General features: G+C 42.2%; 3 protein-coding genes across 6 annotated transcripts; 1 reads left to right on the top strand and 2 right to left on the bottom strand.

The window, feature by feature from the left end:
• The first annotated feature begins 538 nt into the window (after positions 1-538).
• On the top strand, positions 539-12,327 carry LOC112575943 (NMDA receptor synaptonuclear signaling and neuronal migration factor-like). Of its 2 annotated transcripts, XM_025258093.1 has the most exons (14): positions 539-934; positions 1,408-1,610; positions 1,853-1,897; positions 4,796-5,308; positions 5,992-6,242; positions 6,475-6,596; positions 6,874-6,957; positions 7,566-7,599; positions 8,009-8,079; positions 8,377-8,462; positions 8,782-8,884; positions 9,782-9,857; positions 10,642-10,853; positions 11,762-12,327. In XM_025258093.1, the coding sequence occupies exons 1-13, from the start codon at positions 917-919 to the stop codon at positions 10,803-10,805; spliced, it is 1,770 nt and encodes a 589-aa protein (XP_025113878.1). In that variant the 5' UTR covers positions 539-916; the 3' UTR covers positions 10,806-10,853; positions 11,762-12,327. The 2 variants fall into 2 exon arrangements, with proteins under 2 accessions (XP_025113878.1, XP_025113879.1); XM_025258094.1 differs by lacking the exons at positions 539-934; positions 1,408-1,610; positions 1,853-1,897 and adding an exon at positions 4,282-4,356.
• A 212-nt stretch (positions 12,328-12,539) lies between these two features.
• Positions 12,540-16,381, bottom strand: LOC112575944 (serine/threonine-protein phosphatase 6 regulatory ankyrin repeat subunit A-like). Its single transcript, XM_025258096.1, has 3 exons — positions 16,254-16,381; positions 15,047-15,314; positions 12,540-14,423 (listed from the first exon to the last, which is right to left on the bottom strand). The coding sequence occupies exons 2-3, from the start codon at positions 15,284-15,286 to the stop codon at positions 13,737-13,739; spliced, it is 927 nt and encodes a 308-aa protein (XP_025113881.1). The 5' UTR covers positions 15,287-15,314; positions 16,254-16,381; the 3' UTR covers positions 12,540-13,736.
• Positions 16,382-17,481: 1,100 nt separating this feature from the next.
• Positions 17,482-26,609, bottom strand: LOC112574747. 3 transcript variants are annotated; one of them, XR_003101485.1, is made up of 3 exons: positions 22,941-26,609; positions 22,022-22,516; positions 17,482-19,844 (listed from the first exon to the last, which is right to left on the bottom strand). XR_003101485.1 is itself a non-coding variant. In XM_025255984.1 (3 exons), the coding sequence occupies exons 1-3, from the start codon at positions 22,487-22,489 to the stop codon at positions 19,625-19,627; spliced, it is 549 nt and encodes a 182-aa protein (XP_025111769.1). In that variant the 5' UTR covers positions 22,490-22,926; the 3' UTR covers positions 17,482-19,624. The 3 variants fall into 3 exon arrangements, 1 of the variants encoding a protein (XP_025111769.1); XM_025255984.1 differs by lacking the exon at positions 22,941-26,609 and having other exon boundaries at positions 22,022-22,226; positions 22,366-22,926; XR_003101486.1 differs by having other exon boundaries at positions 17,484-19,844; positions 22,022-22,226.
• Positions 26,610-27,078: the final 469 nt, after the last annotated feature.

A 27,078-nucleotide genomic window follows, 5' to 3' on the forward strand; every position in this document is an offset into this window, starting at 1 on the left:
GCTCAGCAGGATGTAGAATGCAAGCTACCCCTGACACATCTATCAATGTAAGAACGTATTTTTATTGTGTTAATTTGTAATATTCAGAAATATTTTTCTTTATTCAAATGTCAAGACCTTGACCATTTTTACCCTCTTCAGATTCTTTTTTAAAGTACGAAAGTGCTTAACACGCCATCACTACTTCTAAAACTACTAAACTCGGAAAGGAAAGGTTTGATTAAATTCCAGAGTTATTTCAAGTGCTATAGCCACAGTTTTATACAAAGTATGAAGTCCATGATTTAACTGAAATACTACTACAACACGTGGGAGCTGTGTTTGGTAGCTGTAGCTGTTAGGACAATCAAGCCTCACTGACTGAGTGTGATCAACATTTTTAAAAAAATCAGTCCTACATAATGCTAATAGAAGACCCTAATTTTTAAGGTCAAGCATCTATGCATGTTCTATATATATATACAGGCGTCTACAAAATGCTGGTCTGTAACAAAGAAATATGAAAAATGGTAAAAATTTCAATGAAATAAGCTGCTACAGATTGACGTTTACAGATAGCAGCCACATTTCTAAGGCTGTGTCATTATAAATAATTTTTGTAAGATGGTGGCTTTTAGCCTAGGGATAAATTAACTAAAAGAATTCGCTTTCAAAAGATCCATTATTCCTTTCATGAGGCATCAAATCTTTAGTGACTGTAATCCAGCCAGGATCCATTGTGACATTCTCGACGTTGTGTCCAGTGAAAGATATAAATAGCCAGGTTCGCGGGACGGCACCGCTTACCAGGCTATCGATGACGTATATATTTGAGTGACGTCTTACCCGCGATGACGCAGTGCATGACGAATCAGACTGGTGCAGTAATGGTGACTGAGAAAGACCAAGACGATAGCGTTTCATCTCAATAGCCATTATGTACCAGTTCAAAAAAGTAAGTCTCCGACCTGACAGAAATGCTGCAACGCTATTTCAGTTCTATTCCAAAAGGTTTTTAATTATTAACATCTCATTCGTGCAATCGTAGACGAAATAGTCTTTATTTTTTGTCACCTGGACCATCCTGATTCTCCTGCTCCGAGTCCTGATTAGTTGCTGAGAGTCGTTAAGACCTGAGTTGTGAGAGTTGAAACTTTCTGTACACCTACCACCAACTTTTGAGAGCTTGGATTCACGGTAGAAATTACCTCTTAGGAAATTAAAATTAAAACGTTTGAAAGTCTACATGTGTCACATGACCTGCAAAAGGCAAAACATCCACAAGTTTGCTACATGCTTACAAAAGATGAAGAAAAAGAAGAACATTTCTTTCTTTCCTAGTTTTACAGGGCTTTAAACAACGGATTAAACGAGGTGGGTATTTTTTCTCTAATCCTTCTGGTTTTGTTTGTCTGTTTTCAATGTGAGGATGTGACACAGCCTGAGCATCCCTTGTATCGCATGTACCGGACTCGACCTGGCGCCTTTGCGAGAGTGCTGTCGCGGGGAGCAGACGTGAGTCAGTGCAGAGTGGTACCTGGCTCCACCTTTGCCTCTCTCATGGAGCCCCCCACATCCGCTTCACGAGAGGAAGCTGGGGCGTTTGAATGTTGCATCCAAGGTGCGGCTGTGTAAGTAACACCTTCCATTATTAGTTCTGATAAACTTTCTTTAATTAGTGAAGAAGGAAATTATCTGTTGCTCTTGGTTAGTGATGAAGCAAAGGAGAGAAAAAAAAGTAGATTTGAAGAAAAAAGGGTTGAAGAAAAAAAAGAAAATAAATCGTTAACAACGGCTCAGTTTTTTTCATAAAAATGTTGTCATGCAATTAATTTTCATAAAAGTGATATATGCAATTCATTTCATTCTGTAGTGCTGGAAACACAAAGAAGAGAAAATCAAAATCTTCAACATTTCAGTAAGTATATCTTACCTTCTCCCCTACCCCAACCACATCCAACATGCCTTTCTTTCGTCCTTTTCTTCTTTTTTTCTGCATGTATCTTTTTTGTCTCATTTTCTTTCACACATATACATACACACGCACGCACAAGCACGCAATCACACACACACACACACACACGTATATATATATATATCAAGCAGTAGTGTATATCTATGTGTCTATGTACTTGTAAACTAAGTAACAGCGAGAAAAAGAAAGAAATATTTCCATAAAACGTTTAGTTATTCTATTAGTCAAAAATTAGTTTGCCCTTGGCCTATCCTAAGGTTTATTTACCTTAATTTATTTTATTGCAGTTCAGTGAACTATGTATGATTTGAGTAAAAAGGCATGAATAAAGGTCAAAGCAAACGAGAGACAGAGAGATGGAATAAATTGTGAATGTATTTATCTGATATGATTTAATCACTAGATGCATGCGTGCGTGCGTGCGTGTCTCTCTGTGTGTAACATGCGCATTAAAGAAAGAGTATGTGTATGTGTATGGGTGTGTGTCTATGTCTGTGTATGTGTATGTGTATGTGTATGTGTATGTGTATGTGTATGTGTATGTGTATGTGTATGTGTATGTGTATGTGTATGTGTATGTGTGTATGTGTGTATGTGTGTGTGTATTTGTATGTGTGTGGATATTTGATCATGACTTGTTGGTATTTGATGCTTGAAAGGTCTGAAGCTATAAGTAATGAAAATAACTTTAAAGCATCTTAATATCATTCAGAGCGGAACAGAATAAACTACCTTGCATCTCACGCGCGCGCGCGCACACACAGACCTTTCTTAAGCAAACTTTGAAATCAGGTCAAGCTGAGGTCAAGCTGAGGTCAAGCTTTACATGTTTTGTCAGCTTTCAAAGAGTTAGGGGTTGGAGGACAGCTCTCGTGATTTCGTGATCTTTCTTCGATTTGAATCCCGTTTATTTTTCTTGCTAGCACTGCAATATTACACGGGTGGGTATGATTAGAAGAATTCTGTTGGATTCACTTTTTTCGCATCAATATCTTTTACATTTTCAGGGTTTGCAATGAGTTGTTGAAGATTGGGATTATTAGTTTTGATGATACACTCCACTTGCTTTAAATCTTTGACATAGCAGCGAAGGGGGTTCAAGCCTATTATCTGCTGTCAGACGCAGCAGTCCGTTTGAAGTATTGACCACCTACACACAGCTCTATCACATCAGCAAAACGTGTCCACGGTGACGAGTCAATCGATGTCTGTCAACTGTCCTTGGCGACCCATGCATCGTGGTAACAGTCGAGGTTTGCATTGGGTACGCGGTGGTTCGATACTGGCTTCGGCTTGGTTCCATGCTGGCTGATGGTGAGAGAGAGACAAAAACAAAAAAAAAAAAAAAAAAAAAAAAAGATGGTGAGTGTGTGTGTAGGGGGGAGGGGTTGGTGCAAAGAAGAGGAGAGAGACAGAGTTCCTTTATCTTCCCAATCGCATCTACGACTGATCCACCAAAAGGCAGTTCGATAACACTGTCTTGCCCGATCCGTGTGGTAGGCTTGACCGGTAGCTCCTACAGTCATCATGGTCCATTCCTGACATTGGTCTTCAGTTAGGATCAGTGGAATCTCAGGTACCCCCACACTTTATACCCTACCTGTCTCTACAACATGTATTACGTGAAGAAAAATGTTCAATAGCATGAAAAGAACGAACAGACCCATCGTGGGGCTGGACCCGGCGGCGGCGTCTACTCGAAGGATCGACACGCCATTTGCACTCCTCTTACAATTTGTCCCGTTATGTGTCTGTTTGTCAACACGTTGGCCTAGCGCTGGCCATTGTTGCCAATGATTAGGAGTAAAGTGGGTATGGGAGGCTGGAGTGATGGTGCGTCACAGCTATTGATCAAACCTGTATCCGTCTCGTGGTTCTGCTTGTAAACAACGAATTTTCTCAGTTCACTGACTTGCTGCTATTACTTCTAGTTGGTCCCGTGCCCAGCTGACAGAGTTTTTGTCTTTTATCTTTGTTGAGTCAAGTGGACGCTCTTCAACAGATGTAACAAAAGACTGTTTGGACTGAACTTTGCATAATTTAGGATAAATTTTCTACTATTTTTTTTTTGTTTCCATTTCGTCTGCTTCGCTCAAGGGAGACATTCAAAAGGACCGACTACATGAACAAACATACCCGACTAGCAAACAAATTTCATCCAAGCCCTGAAGCGTTCTTTACCCGTCCCCCAACTTTTCTCTTTCGACAAGTTCAACCTTGCATCTCGCTGCTATGACAACGAAATGAATATTTAATTGTTCTTATGTGGGGTCGAAAGGTGGCGCTTGCACTCAGCAGCGTGAGGGAGTCCTTTCTCATCAGCACGCAGCACTGGGTGATGAGCTTTGTTGTGTTTAGCGCGTACCTGGTCTCTTGTGAGGATTTGTTCGCTTTCAATGCAGGTATCAAAGAGATTAGGATGTATTTTGCTGTATTTCAACTGCAGCAACTTTCTTACATTTACTTCGAGTACCGCTGCAGGGTGGATATGATTCTCTTGATTTTGTTGCAATTTTGTGGCTATGCTTCTTGGCATAGAGCTGAGCGTCTTCGAAATTTTTAAAGCTGTTCTTCACCTGTTAAGTTGGGAGGAAAACTGAAATAACGATTCACGCATGTCTGAGTAAGTTATATTATGAGCCATTATGTTTCCAATATTACAATATTGAAGCCTCCGCGAGGCTCGGATTTGTGAAGAACTCTCTGCTAACTAATCATGGATAATTAAACACCGTTTTGCATAGATTATCCTGGAATTGAGAGTGAAAATCCTTGAAGTAGCTGGGCTTTTAAACTCCAAAAAGATTCGATCAACCAGGCCTTGTTTTTCTCTTTGCCTAGCTGCGAGCTGCCTTTCCCTATATCCGGGAATTTTATTGCTGACGTCAACATGGCGTTGCAATGGCCAGGACGTTTTAAACAGAGGAAGCAGCTCAACCATAACCGGAAACTAACGTCAGTGACAGTCAACAATTCCAAAGCTTCTTCAGAAAAGGACGACGAACTGAAAGTCCCCACGGCAGCACTCCACACCCTGAGCATCCACCCGAAACAGTTCGTGCTCAGCTCGCACCAGGACGACGTTGCCATGGACCTGGAGAGATGCTCACCGAACGGAAGTACCATCGAGCCTCCCGATGAGGCTTTGCCGGAACATCGGGTGGAGGAGATGAAGCGAGCGTGGGAAGAGCTGCAGGGCTTCTCCGACCTCGACTACATGCTGCCCCATCACCTGGATCAGCTGCTGCGACAGGAAGGGGTTGACGACGGAGTGGTGGACAACACAGTGGCTATGGGCAAGCTGAGACATGACCGAGCGAACTACTTGAACCGTCTGTATCACGTTAAGCGAAGGTTAGATGTGCCTTTGTTTTGGTTGATTCCTTCAAACATCGCGGAAACAAAGTTGAAAGACTTTATCTGTCTTACAATTATTTCTGCACTCAGTGGAGTTTTTGCCTCTAAGGAAAGGAGTCTGTGTCTCTTTGACTGGCAATCTGTCCTCTTAATATCTCGAAGTACTTAGCCGGCCGTCACCTACCTAATTAAAATACTTCGCAGCATGTTTTGTTCGTAACTTAAATTACTTGGCAGTGTACTTCAGTCGTAACTTGAAGTATAATCAGCTGCCAGTATCCAGCTCAAGACTTAAAATACATTATTTTCTCAAAAACCGAGACAGTCAGCGGGTGGACAAAAAGGGATAGCTAGACTGCTGTGTGCGTGTCTTCTCACTCCCTCATGTGATTATATCTATTTGTGTCCGTTTATATAAATATCTTTTAATATCTAATAATTTCCATTATTCGTTTATTCTTTCTTTCTTTCTTTTTTTCTGGTGGTAATTATATAAGGGAGTGCGTCTGTTTTGAAATGTTTGTGCTGCAGAGGTTCTGCTATTTATCGCTATCTGTTTCTATGTATTTCTGCGATTTGTTGCTATCTTTGGCAATGTATTTTCTCTACTTATCACCTGTCAGTATAAAATGACAAATGATAACCAAACCAACTTCTATGTCTGACAATTGTTCTAACAGGAAGTACCTGTCCCGACCAAGTCGCTTTAGCAAGTCTTTGCCACCCATACACATAGCACAGCCTCGCCGAAGCAAGTCGCAGGAACAGGAACCGGAAAGGTTGACGATAGATGTGACAGTAGAGGATCGACGCGAACGACGCAAAAGCCGACAACGGCCATGGACAGAGTCAGCTGCTTCTGGTCACACCAGGGTGGCAAATCTACCCAAAATTCTGCAGCCATCGAAGGAAGAGCAGCAAAACTTATTAGGTCAGTATGTTCTCTGCCTTTTTGGTCTAACCAGCTCGCGCATGCGCAGTGGCACAAACACCAACAGCTGTTGGTCTCGCCAGAAAGGTGAATGACGACTTCCGGTATAGGAGGCACCCTAAGCATGTGTGTATGTATAAAAAGAAAAAATATATATATCAGGTCTTTGATAAATATTAGACACAAGTTGGTGCAGAAAACAATAACAAACAATGTCGACTGCAATCCCCAGATTGTAAGGCCAAAGAGGAGTTTTCTCTCTTCAAGAGCGAGGTGGAGAGACTGCGATGGGAAGCTGAGAGGCAGGAAGAGATGCTGAGATATCCAACTGATTTCATTCAGCCGAGACTCGTGGTGAGAAAACCTGTCTTGATACTGAATCCTACCACATCTGGCCCTCTTGTGTGTTTGTCTGTGTGTGCGCTCGTCTCTCTTTCCCTCTCTCTCTCCTAACGCTCATCTCGTCTACTCTCTCTTTCAAATATCTCCATCTCAGTGATAGATATGTAGTTGGTATTTGCATCCAGCTAGCTGAGTCCAATTGAAGAACTGTAAACGAGGTTGCGAATGAATTGTTTGTGATGAAGGGTACATTACAAATTTTACAAACAGTTTTTGTTATTTTTTTCAGCTGATTTCCTCGAAAGTGCCCCGCTGCAGGTCAATGAGCAAAGCGGTCAGGAAAGGAGATGCAAATATTTTGTACATCATTTACGTACGTCACAACTGTTAGTCTCTGTATCTGTCAGTCTCTGTTTATTTTTGTCTGTTTTTCCACAGACACATACTACAGACAAGTGACACACAACAAGAGACCTACTGGAGGAGGAAAGGACAATGAACGAAGAAGTGTTTAGAAACTTTACAACTGATGTTGAACGATATTCAGACCGCTCGTTTTTTGTTTTTTGTTTTTTTATAAAAGTCTGATCAAAGGTTTATTTCGAGGCTTCCTCTAGCAGTCCTGTCTGCAGCAGGTTGTTTTTCTGTCCCATAGTCTCGATCTATACTCGTTAATTAATGATAGAACTGATAACAATCTGGATTCGCCTCCTATGAAGCGTTAAAGATCTTGACTAGACAAGCTGTTCACTAATTAATTAATCAGATGCTGGCTGAACTGGTTGAGTGGATTTTCTAGGCTTCACACTCCTGTGATTGTCACGTGATTTCATTGAACCATGTCCATTGTTCTCTGATTGCTCAGCAAGGTGCATGTACACACTCTCCAACGCCTTTATAGTAAAATGATGTTGATATTATTTTCATCATCTTGTTTTCATTATTCGTTATATACTCTTGCGATGTACATTTTCGTTGCAGGATTTTGAAACCTGTTCACTTCAAGATCTACTGGGTACGAACAGACTTCCTTCTCTGTCTGTCTGTCTGTCTGTCTGTCTGTCTGTCTGTCTGTCTGTCTGTCTGTCTGTCTGTCTGTCTGTCTGTCTGTCTGTCTGTCTGTCTGTCTGTAACGTACTGCAGTGTGTGGTAATATGTAACTCACAAGGGGTGCGCTCTAAGGTCGGGTGACGTATATGCGAAGTGTAGTCGTGGCGTGACGCACGTGCAGCGTACAGCAGTAATGTGTGACGTACGGCCATGCGTGGCAATGAAGTGTGACGTATGTGGGGAGTGCAGTAGCGCTGTATGTCACACGGTCTGCTGTTTAAAGTGTGTGTTTAGGAGACTTTCATGGTAACTTTAGAGTTTTATGTTTGTTTGTTGTTTCTTTAAGTAGACGGATGGTTGGTTTTTACCTTCAGATTCAGTGCAGTCCAACCTGGAGAGCTGCCGACCTGGGTGTAAAGCCAAGTCAGTGTGTTTGATAAGCCAGGTGAGATGTCTGACCACGGTCTGTGTGCGCTTTGTATGACAAATGTTTCATGCTTTACAAAGATGTTGACCACCTCAGACAATAGGAGGCACGCTTCGATGAACTGTGGGATTTTGAGGCCCTTTTCGCATTTTTCGCATCACATGCCAGTACCTTTCGTACCAGACTCCTCAGTCAATGTTTCCTACTTCCTACTCCTCATTTGTAGTCACAAAGGGTAGGCGAAATAAATTATGTTTGCTTGTCCTTATTTATTTATTTATTTATTTATTTATTTATTTATTTATTTATTTACAGGGGTCGCATGGCTGCCTGTATCTGCTTCGTGGCCTAGTGATGACACCGCAAAAGCTTAGACGTCCTGCGTATGAAAAAGTCAGGGAGTGAGTAGTTTTCAGTCAGCCTGCTAGTAGTAAGCTTTTAGATGTGGCTTGCTTTCTTCCTTTATTCCACTCGATCCCTAATACACAATAGTATTGTTTTATAGAACACAGTCTCCATTAGTATGTTTTGCATTATATAGTATGGAATTACTTTGTGTTGATTTGTTGTGTACATAATTGTTGTGTGCTGTATAGAATATTATTGTATATTATGTCGTATGGTGTTATGTAGTATGATACTGTTTTGTATGAAATTGTTTCGATTTCTTTTGCTTGTGACCGGACATGTCTTTCACACCTTTCTCACTGTACTGGGCAGGTTTCTCAAAGACCTGGCCTTCTTCATCAGCAAGGTCTCTGAAGCTCACGAGACAACACTCCATCTTCTGGGAGGACAGCTTGAGAATGAACAGGGCAGACAGGTATGGACACTACGTCTGAAGGAGGGGTGGATGGGTATTGCCTAGTAGTTTGGTCTTTGTGAACTTACCAAACATTCTCCATCCGCCGTTTCTAACGTTCCTGGTAAACCAGGTAAATGCTGTGGAGCTGTGTAGGTAAACCAAGTATTCACACCTGTACACCTGTGTAGGTAAACCAAGTACTCATACCTGTACACCTGTGTAGGTAAACCAAGATCCATTGCTGTAGAACTGTGTAAGTAAACTAGGAACTTATTACTGTAGAAATGTGTAGGCATGAGAAGTTTCGCGGGCAGGTATCCAAACAGATCTTGAGCGACCTATCTTCTATTCCACAAGAGCACACTATCCACTCATTTATTCCTGATCCCACTATCTACTAATTACTCTTCGTTCCCATGATTTCAGTAATTACTATTAATAACTATAAATTGTCTATTACTATCAGTTAATTACTATTATTTACTATTTCCAGTCATTAATCCCAAAATCGACGTCTAAAACAGATGACGATACTAATGAATTTACTGTAAAAATAAATATAATAATTAAATGTCTTGCCAGTCATCTTTATTCGCTTACAGAGAAAGTCTAGGCTGATAAAGTCTTTGAAATCGATCAAAGGTCCGTCAAAGACATGTTGTGAGGGGGAACTATTTCTAGACCAAACAAAATCAGAGAATTAATAAAGAAAACACAAAGTCGCGGTGAAGTGTGAACCTATTCCACTCTAGGAGTCTGGGCGGACGGATGGTTGGGTCGGTGTTTGGGTGTGTGCGTGCTCGTGTGTGTATGTGCGTGAGTGCGCGTGCGTGTGTGTTTGTGTGTGCGTGTGTGTGTATATATACAAGAGATCAACTCTAATGTACCTCATCTCATGTGTTTTGTCACGAAAAGCTGATCGAGGAGATGCAGAGGGCGATGCTGCCCAACTTTATTAACATCACGGCGATTGACGAGCGATCACGGGCAGGTACGAGCGCCTTTTTATCATCTTTTCATCTTTGCTGGCCTTTAAACTTTACGCTTTAACTGTTTTACGATACCTTTTGAATAACACTAACTTTCTGAGGCAGAAAAAAGCTTAAGAAAAGAATCTATATTATGTTGGGCCATACATGTGTTTGTTTTCTCGTAATTTTTAAGTTCATTTTTTGTTCTTCTGTTTTTCTATCGATTTGGTGATTTGTTGACTTACTGATTTACCCAGTCAGATAACAACAACCTTCGTCTAATGACCGTCTACTACAACAACATAGGGTCACAGAATATTTAGTAGAAACAATGGAACTCTCTCCACTTCCATATCCGCTATTTATCCACCACTGAATCTTTTAAATGTGGCCTGAAAATGCACTTCTTCCCTGGGCATTACTCCCAACAACAGTCCGCACAATGGGAGTCCTTTTTCAACCTCTCTCCTCCTCCCTTTCCGTTTATTTCTAATTCCCTACTCGTCTTCTCTACTGATTCACGACACTCTTAGTTCTTGTTACCTGATTCCTTCATTGCGTTTTCTATATTTGTCTTTTATTAGTCATCAGTCCTGTTGTTCATCCTTCCGTTCGTATGTTGTCCAAGCGCTAAGAGCACGCTCCATACGAGCATGAGTATGTGCTGTATAAATCACGCGTTTATGTTTTATTATTATTATTGTTGTTGTTGTTGTTGTTGTTGTTGTTGTTGTTGTTGTTGTTGTTGTTGTTGTTGTTGTTGTTGTTGCCTTGTTTATTACTTGACTTATGGATTTTTTTAAGGGCGAGAAAATATCGAGCAGTACTTCAACTTCCGCAAGTTCTTGTTATGGCGAACAAAGGTGGACAGCAGACCGGGGCTGATGGATTCTTCTGACGTCACACGGTCCTGGTCATCACTGGCAGAAGATGCTGAGGGATACTTTGTACATACTGGCCAGGGATAGAACTTCCAGGACCTCAGCCAGTGATTCTTTGTGGACTCATAACGGAAGGTAGTGGTAGTCGAGGAACCCTCAAGGGAAAGAGACTTCATCCTGCAATATTTTGTCGGATAGTGGCATCATATGTATTTGTGTTGTCGCTGTTATTTACTGTCTCTGCATCTGTCATCATTTAGTTACTCCACTGACAATTTCTCTCCTTTGACTTGTGAATACGTACACATGCTAGCTGCTAAGTGATCATTTATAAGAATACAGTTTTGAAAAAAAAAACTCTTTTTTGTCATAATAACTAATCACTCCAGCTATTGCTTCAATGATGCTCTTTGTGATGCTTCTACTGATGATTCTTGATGATGATTATTATAATTATTATTATCTTGTTCTTGTTACATGTATTTGGTTCCTCTTTGTGTTTTCTGTACTTGATTTTATTCTTCGTTAGTTTATTCTTTTATAGTTCCTGTGTTATTTGTTTGTTTTCCTGTCCCTCGTATGCTGTCCATGTTTTCGTTCTTGTTCTTAGGCACTGAGAGCATGCTCCTTAGGAGTGTGAGTATATGATTTACACATTTTGCATTTCTTCTTCTTCTTATTATTATTATTATCGGAAAACATGGAGATAATCAAACTATATTTTCATTGTCTGACTGACTTGTCCTTTCAAAACAGCAGACGTTTCGGTAAGGAGAGGCCGAACTACAGAACTTGTGCACTTGGTACATGTAGTAGTAAATGTTCAACGACGTTCCTCTGTGAGAGGGAGAGAGAGAGAGAGAAAAACTCAAGAGATGTTTTTGTCTAGGTCATGATTTTTGTCTATATCGTGATGTTTGTGTCTCCATCATGATCTAAAATTTAATAATAATTAATTACTGTTAATCTGGAAATGAGATCGGAAATGTTTTTCTTACTATTTTCTTCTTCGTCTTGGGGTGTTTTTTGTTTTTTTTATTTAGCTCCTGGATGTTATCCGCCTTCTGTGCCTCCTTCACAACCCTGTAATCAACTTTGGGTTTAACAGCAACAGCAGCAGCAGCAGCAGCAGCAGCAGCAGCAGCAGCAACAACAACAACAACAACAACAACAACAACAACAACAACTGAATTATGAAAGTGAATTTTCTCATGTCGATGAGGCATCAATGCGCTGCACACGAAAGACTACAAACAAACCGTCAGCAAATAGTCCACTGTGGGCAACGTGTACAAAATGCATGGATGTAGAACTGAGGAGTGAGTAGAATGTCAGGCTTGATTGTGCCAGATGTTTCTTAAAGAGATGGCTTCTGAGACCGGATTTTATTGAAGAAGAACTGGTCCTATGTTTTATTTGTTTTGACATCACTGTAGCGGGTCAACCTCCCCCACTGTGTACAAACATAGTTTGAAATTAGGTTGCTCAGAGTTTTTGTCGCTGTACCGGCTAACAGTTTATCTCTGTTGATGGTGCTATACATTTCCAACTGTTATTCTGAAAATGAAACATAAAATGTCACAACATCAATAAAATTGATAATTCTGTACTCAGCGATTTTAATATTTTTAATCCTTCTGCTAGCTGGATTACTTACTGTAAATGAAAGTACGAAAACCTAATATCTGCGACAATAAAGTTTTATTTTATAGAAAAAACGGTGTTCATCGCCCAGCTAACAAATATTACAACTAGTACTGCCCGCGTTAAATGAAATGTGGTTTAACAGTTTTTTTCCCCGGGTGAGATTGTGGACCTAACAATTTATATCAGGTGTGAAAGAGAGAGAGAGCATGTGTTTATGTGCATGACAGAAATATCAATGACCATATATTAAAAACTGTAATTACTCATCGATTGTAGACGTGCCAGCTCTTATGGACGAAAAGGAGCTGCAACTCCGTCAAGCAAGTAATGTTCTTCTATTGCGATTACCTCCCGTTGCACCTTCCGATTTTTTTTTTTTTTCTTTTTTCTTCGGTGCTAAAGGCTTACATCGTAACACAAACGGATGATGTCCAGATCACGTAAAGGGGAATTCGTGTGTAATTCATGCAGACACCTGCTGTCACCAGTACAAGTCCGGAGACAAGGACAGATGAGTCGTCAGCCTTTCAGTATAGGCGAGCATCAACATCTACGACATGTATGTGATGACGACTTCCTTGGAGGATTTTTGCCACTCAGATATCCCAGAGGTAGAATATAAATAATTGTTGCTACCTTCGATTTTCTTCTAAAAATCCGAAACGAAAATCCAATCAAAACTGTCTAAATAAACATATGTACAGGATACACTCCATCTAAATATGAATAAACACCAAATGTGAGAGAAAATAATGACAACTCACTCACACACACACAATCTTCTCGACTGTTCATGGCCATAGGCCAGCCAGACACATAACTAGTTAATATCAATATCTTTTTCAGAATTAAAAAATATAAAAAGATTTACTGCATAATTTCCTTTTCATTTGTACTGACGAAAAGATTTTGTTTATTTGAAGTAGAGGGGAGGAGTTACATCCAAATATATAATGGAGACAAAAACGCACGCACGCATATAAATAAAATAAACACACACACACACACATATATATACTAACACAACCCTACACGAATATGCAGTATATATATATATACACACACACCACATACACATGCAAATTAATGCAAAGTTCCTGCCTCCAACAGCGTCTACTGCAAAAGAGGTGAACCTGCTGTCAATCTAAGGTTTGAAGAACATTTATAAAACTTTTTAGGTATTTACTGCTTATTTAAAGGAAAAAAAGTCAAATCAACGTTGGACACCTCAGCGCAAGCGCAACAACCAAAAAAAAAAGAAAAAGTAATAATAATGAGATCTTATAGTTTCTCGCGCCATCTCTGGCACATGGTAGTGTCCCGAGTCCTGAGTCACGTGACTGTCAGAGAGGAGGCTGGGAAGACGAGAAATCAACCAAAGTGGACGGCTGTCTGGATGGCCGCTCTCTTGCCCTGATCGCCAGCTCGAAGCTGTTGTGGGTCGCCTAGCAACTGTTGAAACGATAAGTAATTGACCAAACATCGCGACACCTCCAGCTGCTGCAACACTTGCTGCATGTTCTGACCTCTGACCTTCCCTGTGACCTCGCACGCGCGTCGTATCTCTACCCGACAGAGATGCTGGAGCGTCGGCACGTGACACGTGGCCCTCAGCAGCCTGCGGTGAAGGTCGCTGACCCTGTAAAAATGTTTGTCTCGCTGAAGGTCGCCGATCTCCTGTGAGGTCACCAGTTGGAATCCCATGCGGATGAGGATCAGCGCGAGATTTTGACGAGATTTGGCGTGAAACGCCGACTTCCGGGCTGCGTGCGCCGACTTCAGCAAGACGTAGAGCGGCGTCTGAAGTCCGTCATTCAACTCGTTCACGCGCGCTCCTGCTCGGACGAGCGCGAGGGCGGCTGCCTGCTGGCACTGAATGCACGCCACGTGCAGAGGTGTGTTGCCGCGGACCAGATCACGTGCGTTGACGTCACATCCGGTCTCTACCAGGAGCGGGATCAGGCGCGGGTTGGCAGAAACGGCCACGTGCAGCAAACGTTTGCCTGAAGATGACGTCAGACCCGAGCAGTCGGCAATCAGCGCCTTGAAGTTCTGCACCTGGACAGGTGAGAAAACGGTCTACTGGTGGAACACTTTTTCTTGATATTGATAGCAAACCCGAATCAAAAAGAAAATCTAGCTTAGCCAATACATTACGCTCCAAGTTACGGACATTTTTATTAAACGTAGAACTCAATAATCTGTCTTTCCTTCTTCGTCCTTCTACAAAAGCATCTTATTAGGAGCAATAACTTCTAGTTGGAATAGATGTAATAAATACAAGGGCCAATAGATGTAAACATCTGTTATGTCGACAAATTGTGTTTTATGGGGAGGTAATTTCCTCAGGTAGAAAATCTGCCAGTGTTGTGGAAACAAGTAACATCTCTCTCTCTCTCTGATGTCAAAGCGATTACCTGTGATACAGATGCTAGATAACTACCTGCAGCATAGCAATTTATTGCGTAGAAATATTTTACTATGGTATATCAGCGATACGTAAATATTATAGATAATGATGATTATTATTATTATTATCATTATTATTTTAGATACCTGTGATATATATATATAATTGTAGAATAAAAGCAGTTACCTGCGACGTGTAACTATTAATTGGGGTATAGAGATAAACATCCTGTGGTAGAGAAATATTTTACCTCTCCTACAGAAACAAATACCTGTTGTATAGAATTAAATATGGAGGATTCCTCTTTCGGCAAGATGCCGTGACGAAGTAAACACAAAATCACATCACGGTTGCTTGTGTAGACCGCTGCTTCAAAAAGCGATTTCTTTCTCCTGTCGGTCAAGTCGGGTATTCGCCTGAGAACATCTTCCATGTCGTCAACATCGCCATTCAAAATGGCGACTTCTAGGCGGCGACTGGAGCAGTCGTGGTTACCAAAGCTGCTGTCCATGAGCCTAATTTTGGCGAAATACCTGTCACTGGGAAACAAACCATCCTCTTCATACAGTGCTTTATAAATATAGTGAATGCATTTTATAGGATGATATTACGACCGATCTATATCAAACCAAAAGTCGCATCGACAGTTTGAAATACACATGTACACAAGCCCATACACATGTACACAAGCCCATACACATGTACACAAGCCCGATTTCCCACTTATTTTCTTGATCTATTCAACAAAACTTTCTTTGCGATCGCTATGGTGAGAAACCTCATCTTCAGCCATTGTTTTATTTGTAAGCCTAGTGAACTTCTGATCAAGAGATCGGTGTAACAAATGACATTTACGTGACAGACTTCTACTAATCGAGGTTTGTGTGTCTGTATCGGGTATTCACGGGTGTCAGCTTTCAGACGTGGTGGTGGGAGGGGCAGGCGAGGTAAGTCGGGTGGTAAGAGAGGAAGTGGATTTTGGCAAACATACAACGGTCGTCTAATGGTTCTCATTCCAGACCAAGTTACGGACACGACATGGCAAAGACCGTTGTGTGGCAACAAAAAATATCAACACCTAGGTATGGTGATGTACACAAACCAGGAATTGAACTTCAAGGTTCATGTAATCACCTCTTCACCGATGGGGAGACAGGAGATACATTTTTTGTAAAAGTGATGTAAGGAACCCTGTACTAACTGTTCGTTGGTTCAGAAAGAAATTTCCAAAAATAAATAAATAAACAAGCGAACGAATGAACCATTTTTAATAAGCGGTTCCTAAAGACCTTCCACTCTACGACCCAGAAAAGATCGAATAGCAAGAACTGTGATCTACTTCTGCTGGGACCTTCAAAAACCAATCATTTACAGCTGGAGAACAGTCTGTTGACCTTTCTAATATTCATTCATTCTTTTTGTGCTGCTGTTGTCATTGTTCTAGGACAGAAACTAAGTCAGTGTTTGTCTCCACTTACCACTCAGAGTTGTCTGTCACAGACCCTCAGACTTTGACACAGTGTGACATAGTGCAATCTTTGCTCTGGCACCAGTCATGGGACAGCCACGATCATAGTCACCTGGCTATGTGGCACTAGGTCCCCACACACCTACTACCTACAACCTCAGGTGAGAGTCAAGAGGTGTAATGTGACATCACCATCGCCGATACCTTACTATGCAGCCATTCTGCGAATGGATGATACATTTTGATAACTTCTATTTGCTCATCAACTGCATGTTTATACACCATTTCGGTACAGTTAGAAACTAGATGTCTGATGTTAAATAACAAATATCTTTGAAGTGTATACAACATCTTATAGACGAGATCGGCTGACTTAATTCGTGAGACTATATACTTTGAAATTTCCACAAATACTAATATTAACAGGGTGATGCACATGGAGTCATTCCCGAGGTAAGGGACCATCGTTTGGTTTTATTTCAAACATTGCTCGATCCATTCCCTATCGACTTTGGCTGTTTCGTTACACCTGTACTATGTGGTGTGACGTGTTCAGTCGATTCATAGCTCAACCGCCTGTACAGGGACTTTTTCTTCCCCATTGGCGCAATGATTTATGAACGAGTCTTGCCTTTCACTGTACGTATACAATCGTTATCTCACAGCTGACAGTCGGCAGAGTGTAGTTCCACTCCATTGTCTCGGTGGTCGGGCGACTTCTCAATCAGACTGTTGTTAGAATAGGATTCAGGTTTGGTAGACGGACAAAATATGTTGGATTTTATGCGATGTAACAACGCAGCTCACACTACCAAGTACACGCTCACCTGCACACTGAGAACTCGTGCACAAACTCGAACACACTAACCAACACTCGCACACACACGCACGCGCACACACAAGCAAAGACGGAGAGAGAAGACGAACATTTGCTGGTAGCAAAGCTTTAAGTTTCTTTTCAGTCAGGCAGCTAATGTCCGAAGCTAATTAGTGCATGACCTTTTTAGATTGACCCTTTGAAAGACGCAGGTAAAGAAATGGTTTCGTTCATGACAGTTCGGCATTCAGAGCGCCTGTCCTTCTACCTTTTGATACACCTGTCATTACCTTCACCAGGTAAACTCGTAAGTAAAGCACTTTGGGAAAAGGCCAAAGTACAGTACTTAAACACCTGGTACTAGGGGGTGTCCTGCAATGGGGTGTGAGAGAGAGAGAGTGATCGTCTGTGTATGTGAGGGAGAGAGGATAGGAGGGAGAAAGAAACAGTGACTAATTATGCGTGTGAGAGTGTTCCAGAGAGTAAGTAATTAATTGTATCTAAAAGAGAGATAGAGGGAAGGAAGAGAGAGAGGTAAAGGTAGATTGATTGAGAGAGAGAGAGGGATGGTAGAACGAGACTAAGAGATTGTGTGTGTATCCCACTGGTACTTTAAGGACAAAAGCTCATGTTAGTTGCTAGCATATGCATCCACAAAAACATGCGCACGCACGCACACACACAAACACACTACCACCAGCAACACCAACACACGCGTGGGCGCAAAGAAGTATGTTATATGTATCTCTTTTATTTTCAGTTATTTTCACATTCTGCACATTTTTGCAGGGATGCCCGCATATACACACAATGATGTGACTAGTTGAAACCTTTCTTTTATCTTTCACGGCACGATTTCTGCTATTATTCGTTCTTTTTTTCAGTCAAGCCGAGACACAAAACCGATTACTAGAGGCTGCACATACACGTACAAATAGACAGATATACACAGACACACAGAGACACACAGACACACAGAGACACAGAGACACACGTGAAGATAAATACACACTTCATCTCTCTGTCTCTCTCTCTCTCATGATGTCAGAAGATCCAATAGTTAACACTATGAATGCTACATTTTTTAACGGTTGTAGTCTTGTTTCGATGTAGATGGTGGTAGGACTTTCAACTCGGAGGCAGGATCCAGTCTGCTAGGGTTTGTTTGCACATCGAATGAACTTTGTGATGAAGGTTTGTACACTGAACGAAGAAAACAGAGTCTGACAACCTGCCAGTCTCACCAACACTAAGCCGATGTACGTGCAGGTGAAAATTGTTTACAAACAATAGAGGGACAGGAGAAAGGGCGCATCTGTGTTGACTACAGGGCAAGACCAAGTGAACCTAACACGAGTTTGTCAAACAGAACACGAATATTGCCATGAGGGTGTGAACAGCCTCTAGTCACCTGCAACGGACATGAAGAAAATTATTGTTTGCACACAATCACAGAAAGGATTGACGATGATTGTCAGGAGGCAAAGTTTTATCTGCCCAGGATGATGCACAAAATATCAGAGCTGTTTGAATATAGTTTGTGGCAGTATCAAAGAAATCATTCAATTATTTCACACCCTGTCCTGTTCCAGACTAAACCCAGGTGGCAATGACCACCTGCCTGAACTGAAGCAGTAAATGACATTATTTGTGAAAACGAGGTACACTCAGTAATCAGGGGCCTGAGATGTGGTAAGGCATGTGGTATACACAACATTTTGGCAGAAATGTTGAAGGTAGGAGTAGAACGTGTTCTGGGATTTTGAACAAATACTTTAACAATGTGTTTGTGAATGGGAAATGTCCCCACTTGTGGAAAGAAGTTGTCATTGTACCATGAGTCCCACATTAATTACAGAGGAATCTCTCTGCTGTGATTGGCAAATGTTATTCGTCAGTCATTCAACACTGAATTGTATGACTGGCTGTTTCAAAACAAAGTTATACCAGAATCCCACACAGGATTTAGAAAGGGACAACAACCTTAAAGGTACCGACAATATTAGCAGACTCTAGCGATCTTTTTCCTGTCGTTTGAAAAAAAAACCACTGTTGTAGACAGAACAGATGTTTAAGAATGTTGCAGGATCCTAACAATAAAAGAGGCAAGACACAGGGGATAGGGTAAGCCTGGCCTTTCTGGAACTTGAATCGGAATATTTCTGAGAAATGTCTTGAATTAACTTCTTTGGATTATAATTCGAGATGAAATTAATTAACTTCTTGAGAATCTTGATCTCTCGGAACATCGTGAAATACATTGTTACCCGTTTTTTTGTATAGCGCTTAAATTGACCTTTAACCTCTCCAAACATCTTCTCACCTCTTCCATGAAAATCATGCACATCCACCCGTCTGTTATCATCACAGCATCAAGCTTAAATGCATCGGCTACTACAGCATCCAGTCAATGAGTGTCACACAGAACATCTGTTAACTAACATTGGGATGAGTCCGCGTAGCCAATAGTTTGTCTACATTGTGTCATGTCCACATTGTGTCATGTCCACATTGTGTCATGTCCACATTGTGTCATGTCCACACTGTGTCATGTCCACACTGTGTCACTTTAACTCCGCCAGAAGCTTCTGCTTTTTCCTTTGCTGCTTCTCTCTCTCCTGCATCCGGGCCTCGATACGAGACTCCATCATCACTTTGGTGATGACTTGGTGGCGCAGGTTAATAAGCCTCATCTGATTGGTCGCTTGCCGCATGCGTCGCCACAAATGGTCCAATGAGCCAGCAGCTTTCTTCTTGTGAGACATGCCGCACGGTTTCCTTGTTCTGCAAGGAGAGGAATCAGTTTAGAGGAGAAAGTGCAACACAAGGAGGCTTTCATTCATCCATTATGTCATCAATGTATCTGGAGGTTGAGGAGGGAGGTAAAGGTGAAAGGTTATCGAACTGAGGGAAGTCAGAAAGTAACCAAGTATCTGTTTCGTGGTATAAAGTAATTTCTAGACATGGGGAGAGCAAAGAATCTGCTCAGACACGGAAACTGAAGTGTATTTGCTCATCAGTTGCGGGAAGTCGCCATGTATGAAGCCAATGTTACTCCGTCACGTGACCAGTAGCCACACCAGGATGTGCACGGCGAGTTGTAGGAAGCAGGAAAAACAAGAAACAGAATTTGGAATTTAAATTGCAATTGAATGCAGATGAGTGAGCGATAGGCCACGGATGGAAATTCGAAACACATTGCTCGTACTGAGTGCAAACCGTTTCCGAGTTGAACTTCAGAGGTTTATTGCTCCTAAACAACCTTAAAGTCGAGTTCAGAGGTGTCGTAAAAAGACAAAAGAGACAGAATGCAGCAGTTTTTAGACTTGACACAACACAAACAAAGACAAGTTTTGTGCTCGTGTGTCTCCGTCTCTCTAACTCACTCGGCTCCTTCCTTGCAATGTCCTTTGTTCGACACAATAAAAAGTCTCGAATTCTGTTTCCTTGTCCGCATTTGTCTATTAGTATTATACACGAATTGAGCCGACACATTACATTCAAACATGACAAGAGCGGAAGGGATTACAATTAAATACGGAAAAATTATAGAGGAAAGTGAAGATGCCAGTGGCCGCAGTCATGACATGAGAGTAAGTTGTTTATTAAAGAACGCTTGGGAAAAGCGCTTTATTTTGGCAGTGCCAATGCCATGTCCACACCCTGGACACTTTAGGAGGTTTTTTCTAACCCCGATGGCATCGTAACTACAGCTGCTGGTGTGCAACATCATCTGCGGGGTCCGGACTCCGTAACTTCGAGACAAGAAGATCGTCCTTCAGTTGTCCATGTTGCTAAGGGGGACAACTTAACCTCGGTTTATGACTCCGGCCCCAGAGGAAAAGATGGAAAACAATTGTTTAATAAAAGTGGTGTTGCAGTGGCTACAGTAAAATCAGATGTTGTAGGTTCACATCTTGGCTCCCATATACCTCTCTCACGAGGGAACTATTGCTCACAGGGAGGATCAACGCTTTCTGAGACAACGTCTGTGTGTGTGTGTGTGTCTGTGTTTGTGTGTCTCTCTGTGTCTGTCTGTGTGTCTGTGTGTGTGTGTGTGTGTGTGTGTGTGTGTGTGTGTTTGTGTTTGTGTGTCTCTCTGTGTCTGTCTGTGTGTCTGTGTGTGTGTGTGTGTGTGTGTGTGTGTGTGTGTGTGTGTGTGTGTGTGTGTGTGTGTGTGTGTGTGTGTGTGTGTGTGTGTGTGTGTGTGTGTGTGTGTGTTTGTGTTTGTGTGTCTCTCTGTGTCTGTCTGTGTGTCTGTGTGTGTGTGTGTTTGTGTTTGTGTGTCTCTCTGTGTCTGTCTATGTGTCTGTGTGTGTGAGAGGCCTGTTCTAAAAGGCTGTGCGTTCGTGCGCCTGTATGTCTGCCGTATCCCCAGGGCAAAACGAGGAACTCAAGGACAAGCTTCCTGTTTCCTGTGATAAACCTTCGTCCAGACCCCGGGGTCACTACTTTTTTAATGTTTCCTTACCCCAGGACATCTTTTCCATCACTTTATAATTATGGCACATGGGTTAAAACAACATCTGGGGTAGGGGTTAGGACACCGCTGTATAACTTCGGGAACAAAACATTTCTCCTCGAGTTCCTCGTGTTTTTCAAGGGAAACACGTACCCTTGCTTCATACCTACCTTCCCTGGTAGTTCTTACCTATCAATCTAATGACTGGTTGGACCACACAGAGAGAAAAGAGCACATTGCCTTAAAATGTAAACATCACACTGCTGGTTTATTTAAGGTCCATCTGCTGTCGACTTTGACGAAAAAATAAATGTGATCGTTAGAGAAGGCGATGTGAACGTGGAACGACGGAGAGAAAGGAATAAAGGCTACATGTGAGTAAAGTGAGTCCAGGCTAGTACATAGCTATATAGCTATAGTCTTCCTTTTAGTTTTAAACTCAGAGTAGCGATACAACTCCGAATTCTTCAGGAGAACAAGAGAGAGAAAGACTACTTACGAAGTAACGAGAGGTCGGCTTGCAGGTGTCGGGTCCTTTAGGTCTGACCTGTGACCCTGGATCATATACCGGTCTCGGAGGATGTTGATGATCTCCGTGGCCAGCAGCATGTACAGAAGAGACACCAGCAGCCACTCCACTGGAAGTGACCCGCTGACCTGCGGCAAGCGCGCCGGACACGCCTCTGCCATGAAGTGTGCGACCCCTGCAACAAGGGTGAGCTGCGTTCACCACCCGGCGGGCACGTCTGCTCTCAGACACTTAGTCATCGCTTTCTGAGCAGAGAACCTCGTTCCCAGTCAGAAGCCATTCTCACTCTGGTCGTGTTCAAGACTTGCACTCACTTGCAATTCCGTGTGAAAGCAGTTTTTTTGTTTTAATCTCCCGCTGACTGCAGACATACCCGGCCTTCCACTCATAATGTGCACCCTGCTGCTTGCGCTTCACCCGACTCACCCGCAGGGGCATGGTTAAAGTACTTGTAAGTCCTTCCTTCTGTCAGGGCAACGGCAATTTTTTTTCCTCCATTAAAATGTAGTACTGGAGACCTCGCACATTCACAGATAGTGTGAAGGGAAAAGAGTGGGAGAAAGATACACACTGGCAGACATCTTAACAAGGACGCACTTACAAACGCAAATATGTATGCTTGAAGCACCCACTTACAAACGGGCATGAATGAATAAACCTCTACCAACAAAAGACATCAACAACAATATAACTTTATTTATCTACGAGTGGTATGGACAGTCAGCAGTCTGATAACAAATAGAGAAAGGCAATAACAATAAATACACTTGTAACACAGTTAGGTTAATAGCAGAACTCTCTCTGTCTCTCTCTCTGTCTCTCTATCTCTCTCTCTCACACACACACACACTTCAATAATGCTCTTCCAACACAAAGAATGCAGACCTACCTTTGCTGTATCCGGCCCGAGGTCTGGAGATAATTAACATCAGTCCTGAGCGAAGACGACTCGTGAGATTTAACTCATCAGGAAGCCTTAACCACACATCGTTTGTGTGCTAACCCATGTTTTCATTATGCCAATCGTCATACATGTTGTGCTTCAGCCGTCTGCCAATGCGGAAAAGCTTTTCTGTCGGCAGGACGTGTCAGGGTGCATCGATACATCCGACTAAAAACTGTGTAATCCCTTCCTTCAACGTCCGTAGGTATTGTTATTACAGCTGAGTGGCGGGTGTGTGAGCTGCAGACAAGTCTGGGATTGCGGAGCCTGAACTTTGTCTCTCTGTCTGCAGCAGGACCCAAGCTGCCGAGCATCTGTATCAAGTTCCGGCTGCAGATCGATGGCATTACGATACACTACAATCTTCCTTATCGGCGGGAATCGGCGAAACGCAACGTTGAACGGTCTAGATCATTCGATGCTCGCTTCCATGATTTATAGTTTTATCACATGGTTGCGTCAGTTTGTTTGCTTTCCTTTTTTTTTTTTTTTTCACCCCGACGACAACTTCGACCGCAGATTTGAAGTCGAGCGATAAGGCGAACACAACGTCCACAGGGTTCTACCCACCGCCGCCGCCATCACCTGAGGCCACTGTAGGGTCAAGGCTGGTCAGGTGTCCCTCAGGTGAGGGGATGTGATGAGCGAAGCTTCCACTCCGAATGAAAGCATCTTGGGAGGATGTGTACAGCACCACCCAGGTCGTTCGTTCAACAGGTGGAGGTTCTTACACGGCGGGTATGCCAGACAACGGAGCTATCATCACAATGAACCCTCCCCTCAGGGTTTGGATGCACCTCCCAGTTCTTGACTCTGTTTATAATTCTTCCAACAGAAACAAAACCTAAACTCCTCGGCAACAGCTCTTCAGACGCCGGGGTTGTTAAGCCTGCACTTTGTTCTTATCACCTGTAACACCTGGTTGTTACCGTTCTTGTATCATGTAGCAGTTACCTGTGCAGGTAGGCGATGGATCGGAGTTGACGAGTGGCGTGTGACAGGAAGAAGAACTGTGACCACGCCCATCGTATTGACCAGAGCAGATGAACCTGTAGCGGCATCGGAAACGACGCTGCGTGGTGCGCTTACCTGTACTTAGTCCGTCCGGGCAGGTGGCAACCTTTCACACAGGTGTGGTTCTCACGTGCTTTACACCGGCCTTTCTCAAATCAGTTTACGACGGGGATGCCAGTGAAATAATTTTGAGAGTTCTCGGATTCTCTGAAGAAATCTTGGTATAACATGAAAATTAGTTAATGCATACATACACTCTGTCTCCCTTTCTGTCTCTCTCTCACTCACACACACACACAAACACAACACTCACACCACGACGTGTTTACTCAAGACTTTTGTAACAACTCTACATCCGCACGTGCACATGTAAATAAAAACACAAAAACTTAGGTCCGAGTTAAAATTGTATTCAGGTCACCATCAACTTGAACAATATGTACATGTGAACACCACATACATAATACAAGGTTCTTTCTTCATCAATGAGTTAATGATGTAGGTGAGCAGTGTAAACATACTCCAGGGTTGAGCACTACTGTGTGTACCTGTCAGCAGGATACACGCACAGGATAAATATCATCTTCAGGAGCGTACAAAGGGCAGACAGGAATGTAATCAACCGACATTATCTAGAAATCAAATAGAATGCTGAAGCCTTTTCACCTTTCTCTGTACTTTGTGTCGTATATATTTATTCATTCAAGCTACTAAACAGTCATCACGTAGAGAACACGTAGAGAACACGTCAGACGCTTTTTTCCTTCAAAGAAATCTCTGGTCGTTTGAAAAAAGAAGGAAACGACAAATAAAAGGAACACGAAACGCCGGCCTAACAAAAGCTCTTGTTTTTTGTTTTGTTTTTTGTTTTTTTGTTTTTTTGTTTTTGTTTTTTGTTTTTGTTTTTTATTTAAGCTTCTTCTTGTTGTTGTTTTTGATACACTAAATGGACTTGGCAAAGCTTTTTCGTTTGTTGTTTTTATTACCTCAGACAACTGAAACGACATTCAACATTTTGTTTCTTTGGCGGTTTTCCAACGGCCTAACAAAACAATGCAACATCGTCTCCATGGCGATACAAACTAGTAACCCACAAAACATTCCTCTGCTGGACAAGTTCATCACAAACGATTCATTGCAGCTTTATTGATGGCTTTGGAGGAATTAGTGAATCAGTTGATGAACTACTCAAAAGCTGAACTCAAGAGAAGAGGTTGCAAGAGTAAGTGTGGGTTTGATGCGAGAATATTTACCTGCAATACCGTTAATCTGTCTTCACCATGAAGCTTTCCGACAATTAGGATGAAGCGGAAATTGAAATAATTTCTTGTCAGACAGCATGTCAGCATCCTCCTCCTATTTGCGGGCTGCTTACAAATAATTATCATCTGTAGAGACCAAAACAAGAAGAACCCAGCCACCCGACTGTAAATAGCTCAGACATTGTTCTCCCAGCGTGATGCCTGTTCTCATCCATGGAAACCAAAAATCCAACAAAACATGAAACCGGCTCAGGTGAACACAAGACCTTGGGAAAACACAGGTGAGTAAAAATAGCGGGTATCGGCGATAAAGCCAAGGTAAAACGAGACAAATAAGGAAACAAAAACACGGCCAGATGATACTCGAGATGCAGAAGTGCTAAATGACGTGCAGGCCTCACCCACGGAAAGCAAATACACCCACGGGTATCGAGGCTCAGACGAGGATCGAGGTGGAAGAAAGTGACGTGCAGGTGTGACGTATCGATTGTACAGGTGGCGTGCGGAAAAAAAGCAGATTATCAGTCTTGGAAATCCCATTCTGAACAAATAAACATGGGCTCCTGCCCCCGACACACCCGGAGATGTGTGGCCATTGCACTCCTTTTATCCTTGTTTTTCTCAACCGGCATGCAGAACTTTTATTTTTCCTGATTTAAATTTATTTAAAAATGTTCTAATAAGTCTTCTGTGAAAGTTTTCGCTTTTTCAAACTAAACTGAATACATTTTTAAGTCCGTTTGTTACGGCTTCCGAGGGGGAACTTCAGCTCTGCTACTAGACAACCAATCTATCAAGCAGAAATCCCCTAGGCACGGTGAACCACTTAAAGTTCACTACTGATTACATTTTCCATGATCGCTTACACACAATGTAAACTGTTTAATCGTCGTTTACACGTGACTAAAGCCGATGGTATTTGCACACACGTGTTGTTTGCACAGTTGTGGAACTTTACGTGGTCTGATCACAACAATCAAGTGATCGAATGTCATTTCCGCTTGACAAACGAGTCCCCCAACAAATCATATTCTGCGCGTGGCAGGTCTCCGCCTTTACCCTGTTTGTCGTCTCGCGACAAACGATGATATCGTCTCTCTTAATGCTGAAATGCAATTTCTGTGATTAAATCTTTCCATCAAAATCTCAAAGTTTATTTTTTTTTCTTTTGATATATCACAGGTAAGCCGACGAACCACCGTCCAGTCATCTTCCCTTCCTGAACTCACTGGTTCCAGCTACCGACTAAAGTTGTCATGTGACCTTTGATCAGGGGTTAACCTGCTGAGGTAAGAGCGGTCAGAGTTACGAGGTAAGTACCACGGGGACAGGATGTTAAGGAATAAGCATTATCAGCTGGGACAAGCACCTCGATGCCGCCACGAACAGGTTGGATTTGTCCCAGTTGCTCAGTCGCTGAACATCGGATACTTTCCACCAAAAGTCAGACATTTTCATTTCAGACAAACCTGGATTCGATCCTCTACCAGACATTTCCAAAAGTCCTGCTACTGCTTCTATACTTGCCTTGTTACACTTCCAATCGCAGCAGTCGCTTTTAAATTCCTTGTTTCCTGGGCTACACGTGACAGAGTTCGTGACCCAAGCACATTGTGCCACGTCTGACATCTTCAGAAAACAATTATTCTGCTGAGTGTCACCTTTATCGGCAATATGCTTGGCACAGTTGACCGCTCTAAAGTTTAATTTCGATAAGGCTTCAGGGCCAAAAGATTCAGCATCGCATGAGTCATGAACTGGACACAGAGCTGAATCATCACAATTTATCACGTGATCCTTTTTCTGAA

The sequence above is a fragment of the Pomacea canaliculata genome, linkage group LG11, assembly GCF_003073045.1.
Source record: "Pomacea canaliculata isolate SZHN2017 linkage group LG11, ASM307304v1, whole genome shotgun sequence".
NCBI classification, from domain to species: domain Eukaryota; kingdom Metazoa; phylum Mollusca; class Gastropoda; order Architaenioglossa; family Ampullariidae; genus Pomacea; species Pomacea canaliculata.

Bases quoted from the DNA above. Each gene is read 5' to 3' on its own strand.
- LOC112575943 (XM_025258093.1), top strand. The intron at 1,898-4,795 runs GTAAGTATATCT...CTCTTTGCCTAG, and splicing joins TCAAAATCTTCAACATTTCA to CTGCGAGCTGCCTTTCCCTA. The intron at 9,858-10,641 runs GTACGAGCGCCT...GATTTTTTTAAG, and splicing joins TGACGAGCGATCACGGGCAG to GGCGAGAAAATATCGAGCAG.
- LOC112575944 (XM_025258096.1), bottom strand. From the start codon at position 15,286: ATGGACAGCAGCTTTGGTAACCACGACTGCTCCAGTCGCCGCCTAGAA. The intron at 14,424-15,046 runs GTATTTGTTTCT...TCACCTGTCCAG, and splicing joins TATTTAATTCTATACAACAG to GTGCAGAACTTCAAGGCGCT.
- LOC112574747 (XM_025255984.1), bottom strand. From the start codon at position 22,489: ATGCCCCTGCGGGTGAGTCGGGTGAAGCGCAAGCAGCAGGGTGCACAT. The intron at 22,227-22,365 runs GTGAGTGCAAGT...CCCTTGTTGCAG, and splicing joins GCTTTCACACGGAATTGCAA to GGGTCGCACACTTCATGGCA. The intron at 19,845-22,021 runs GTAAGTAGTCTT...CTCTCCTTGCAG, and splicing joins AGCCGACCTCTCGTTACTTC to AACAAGGAAACCGTGCGGCA.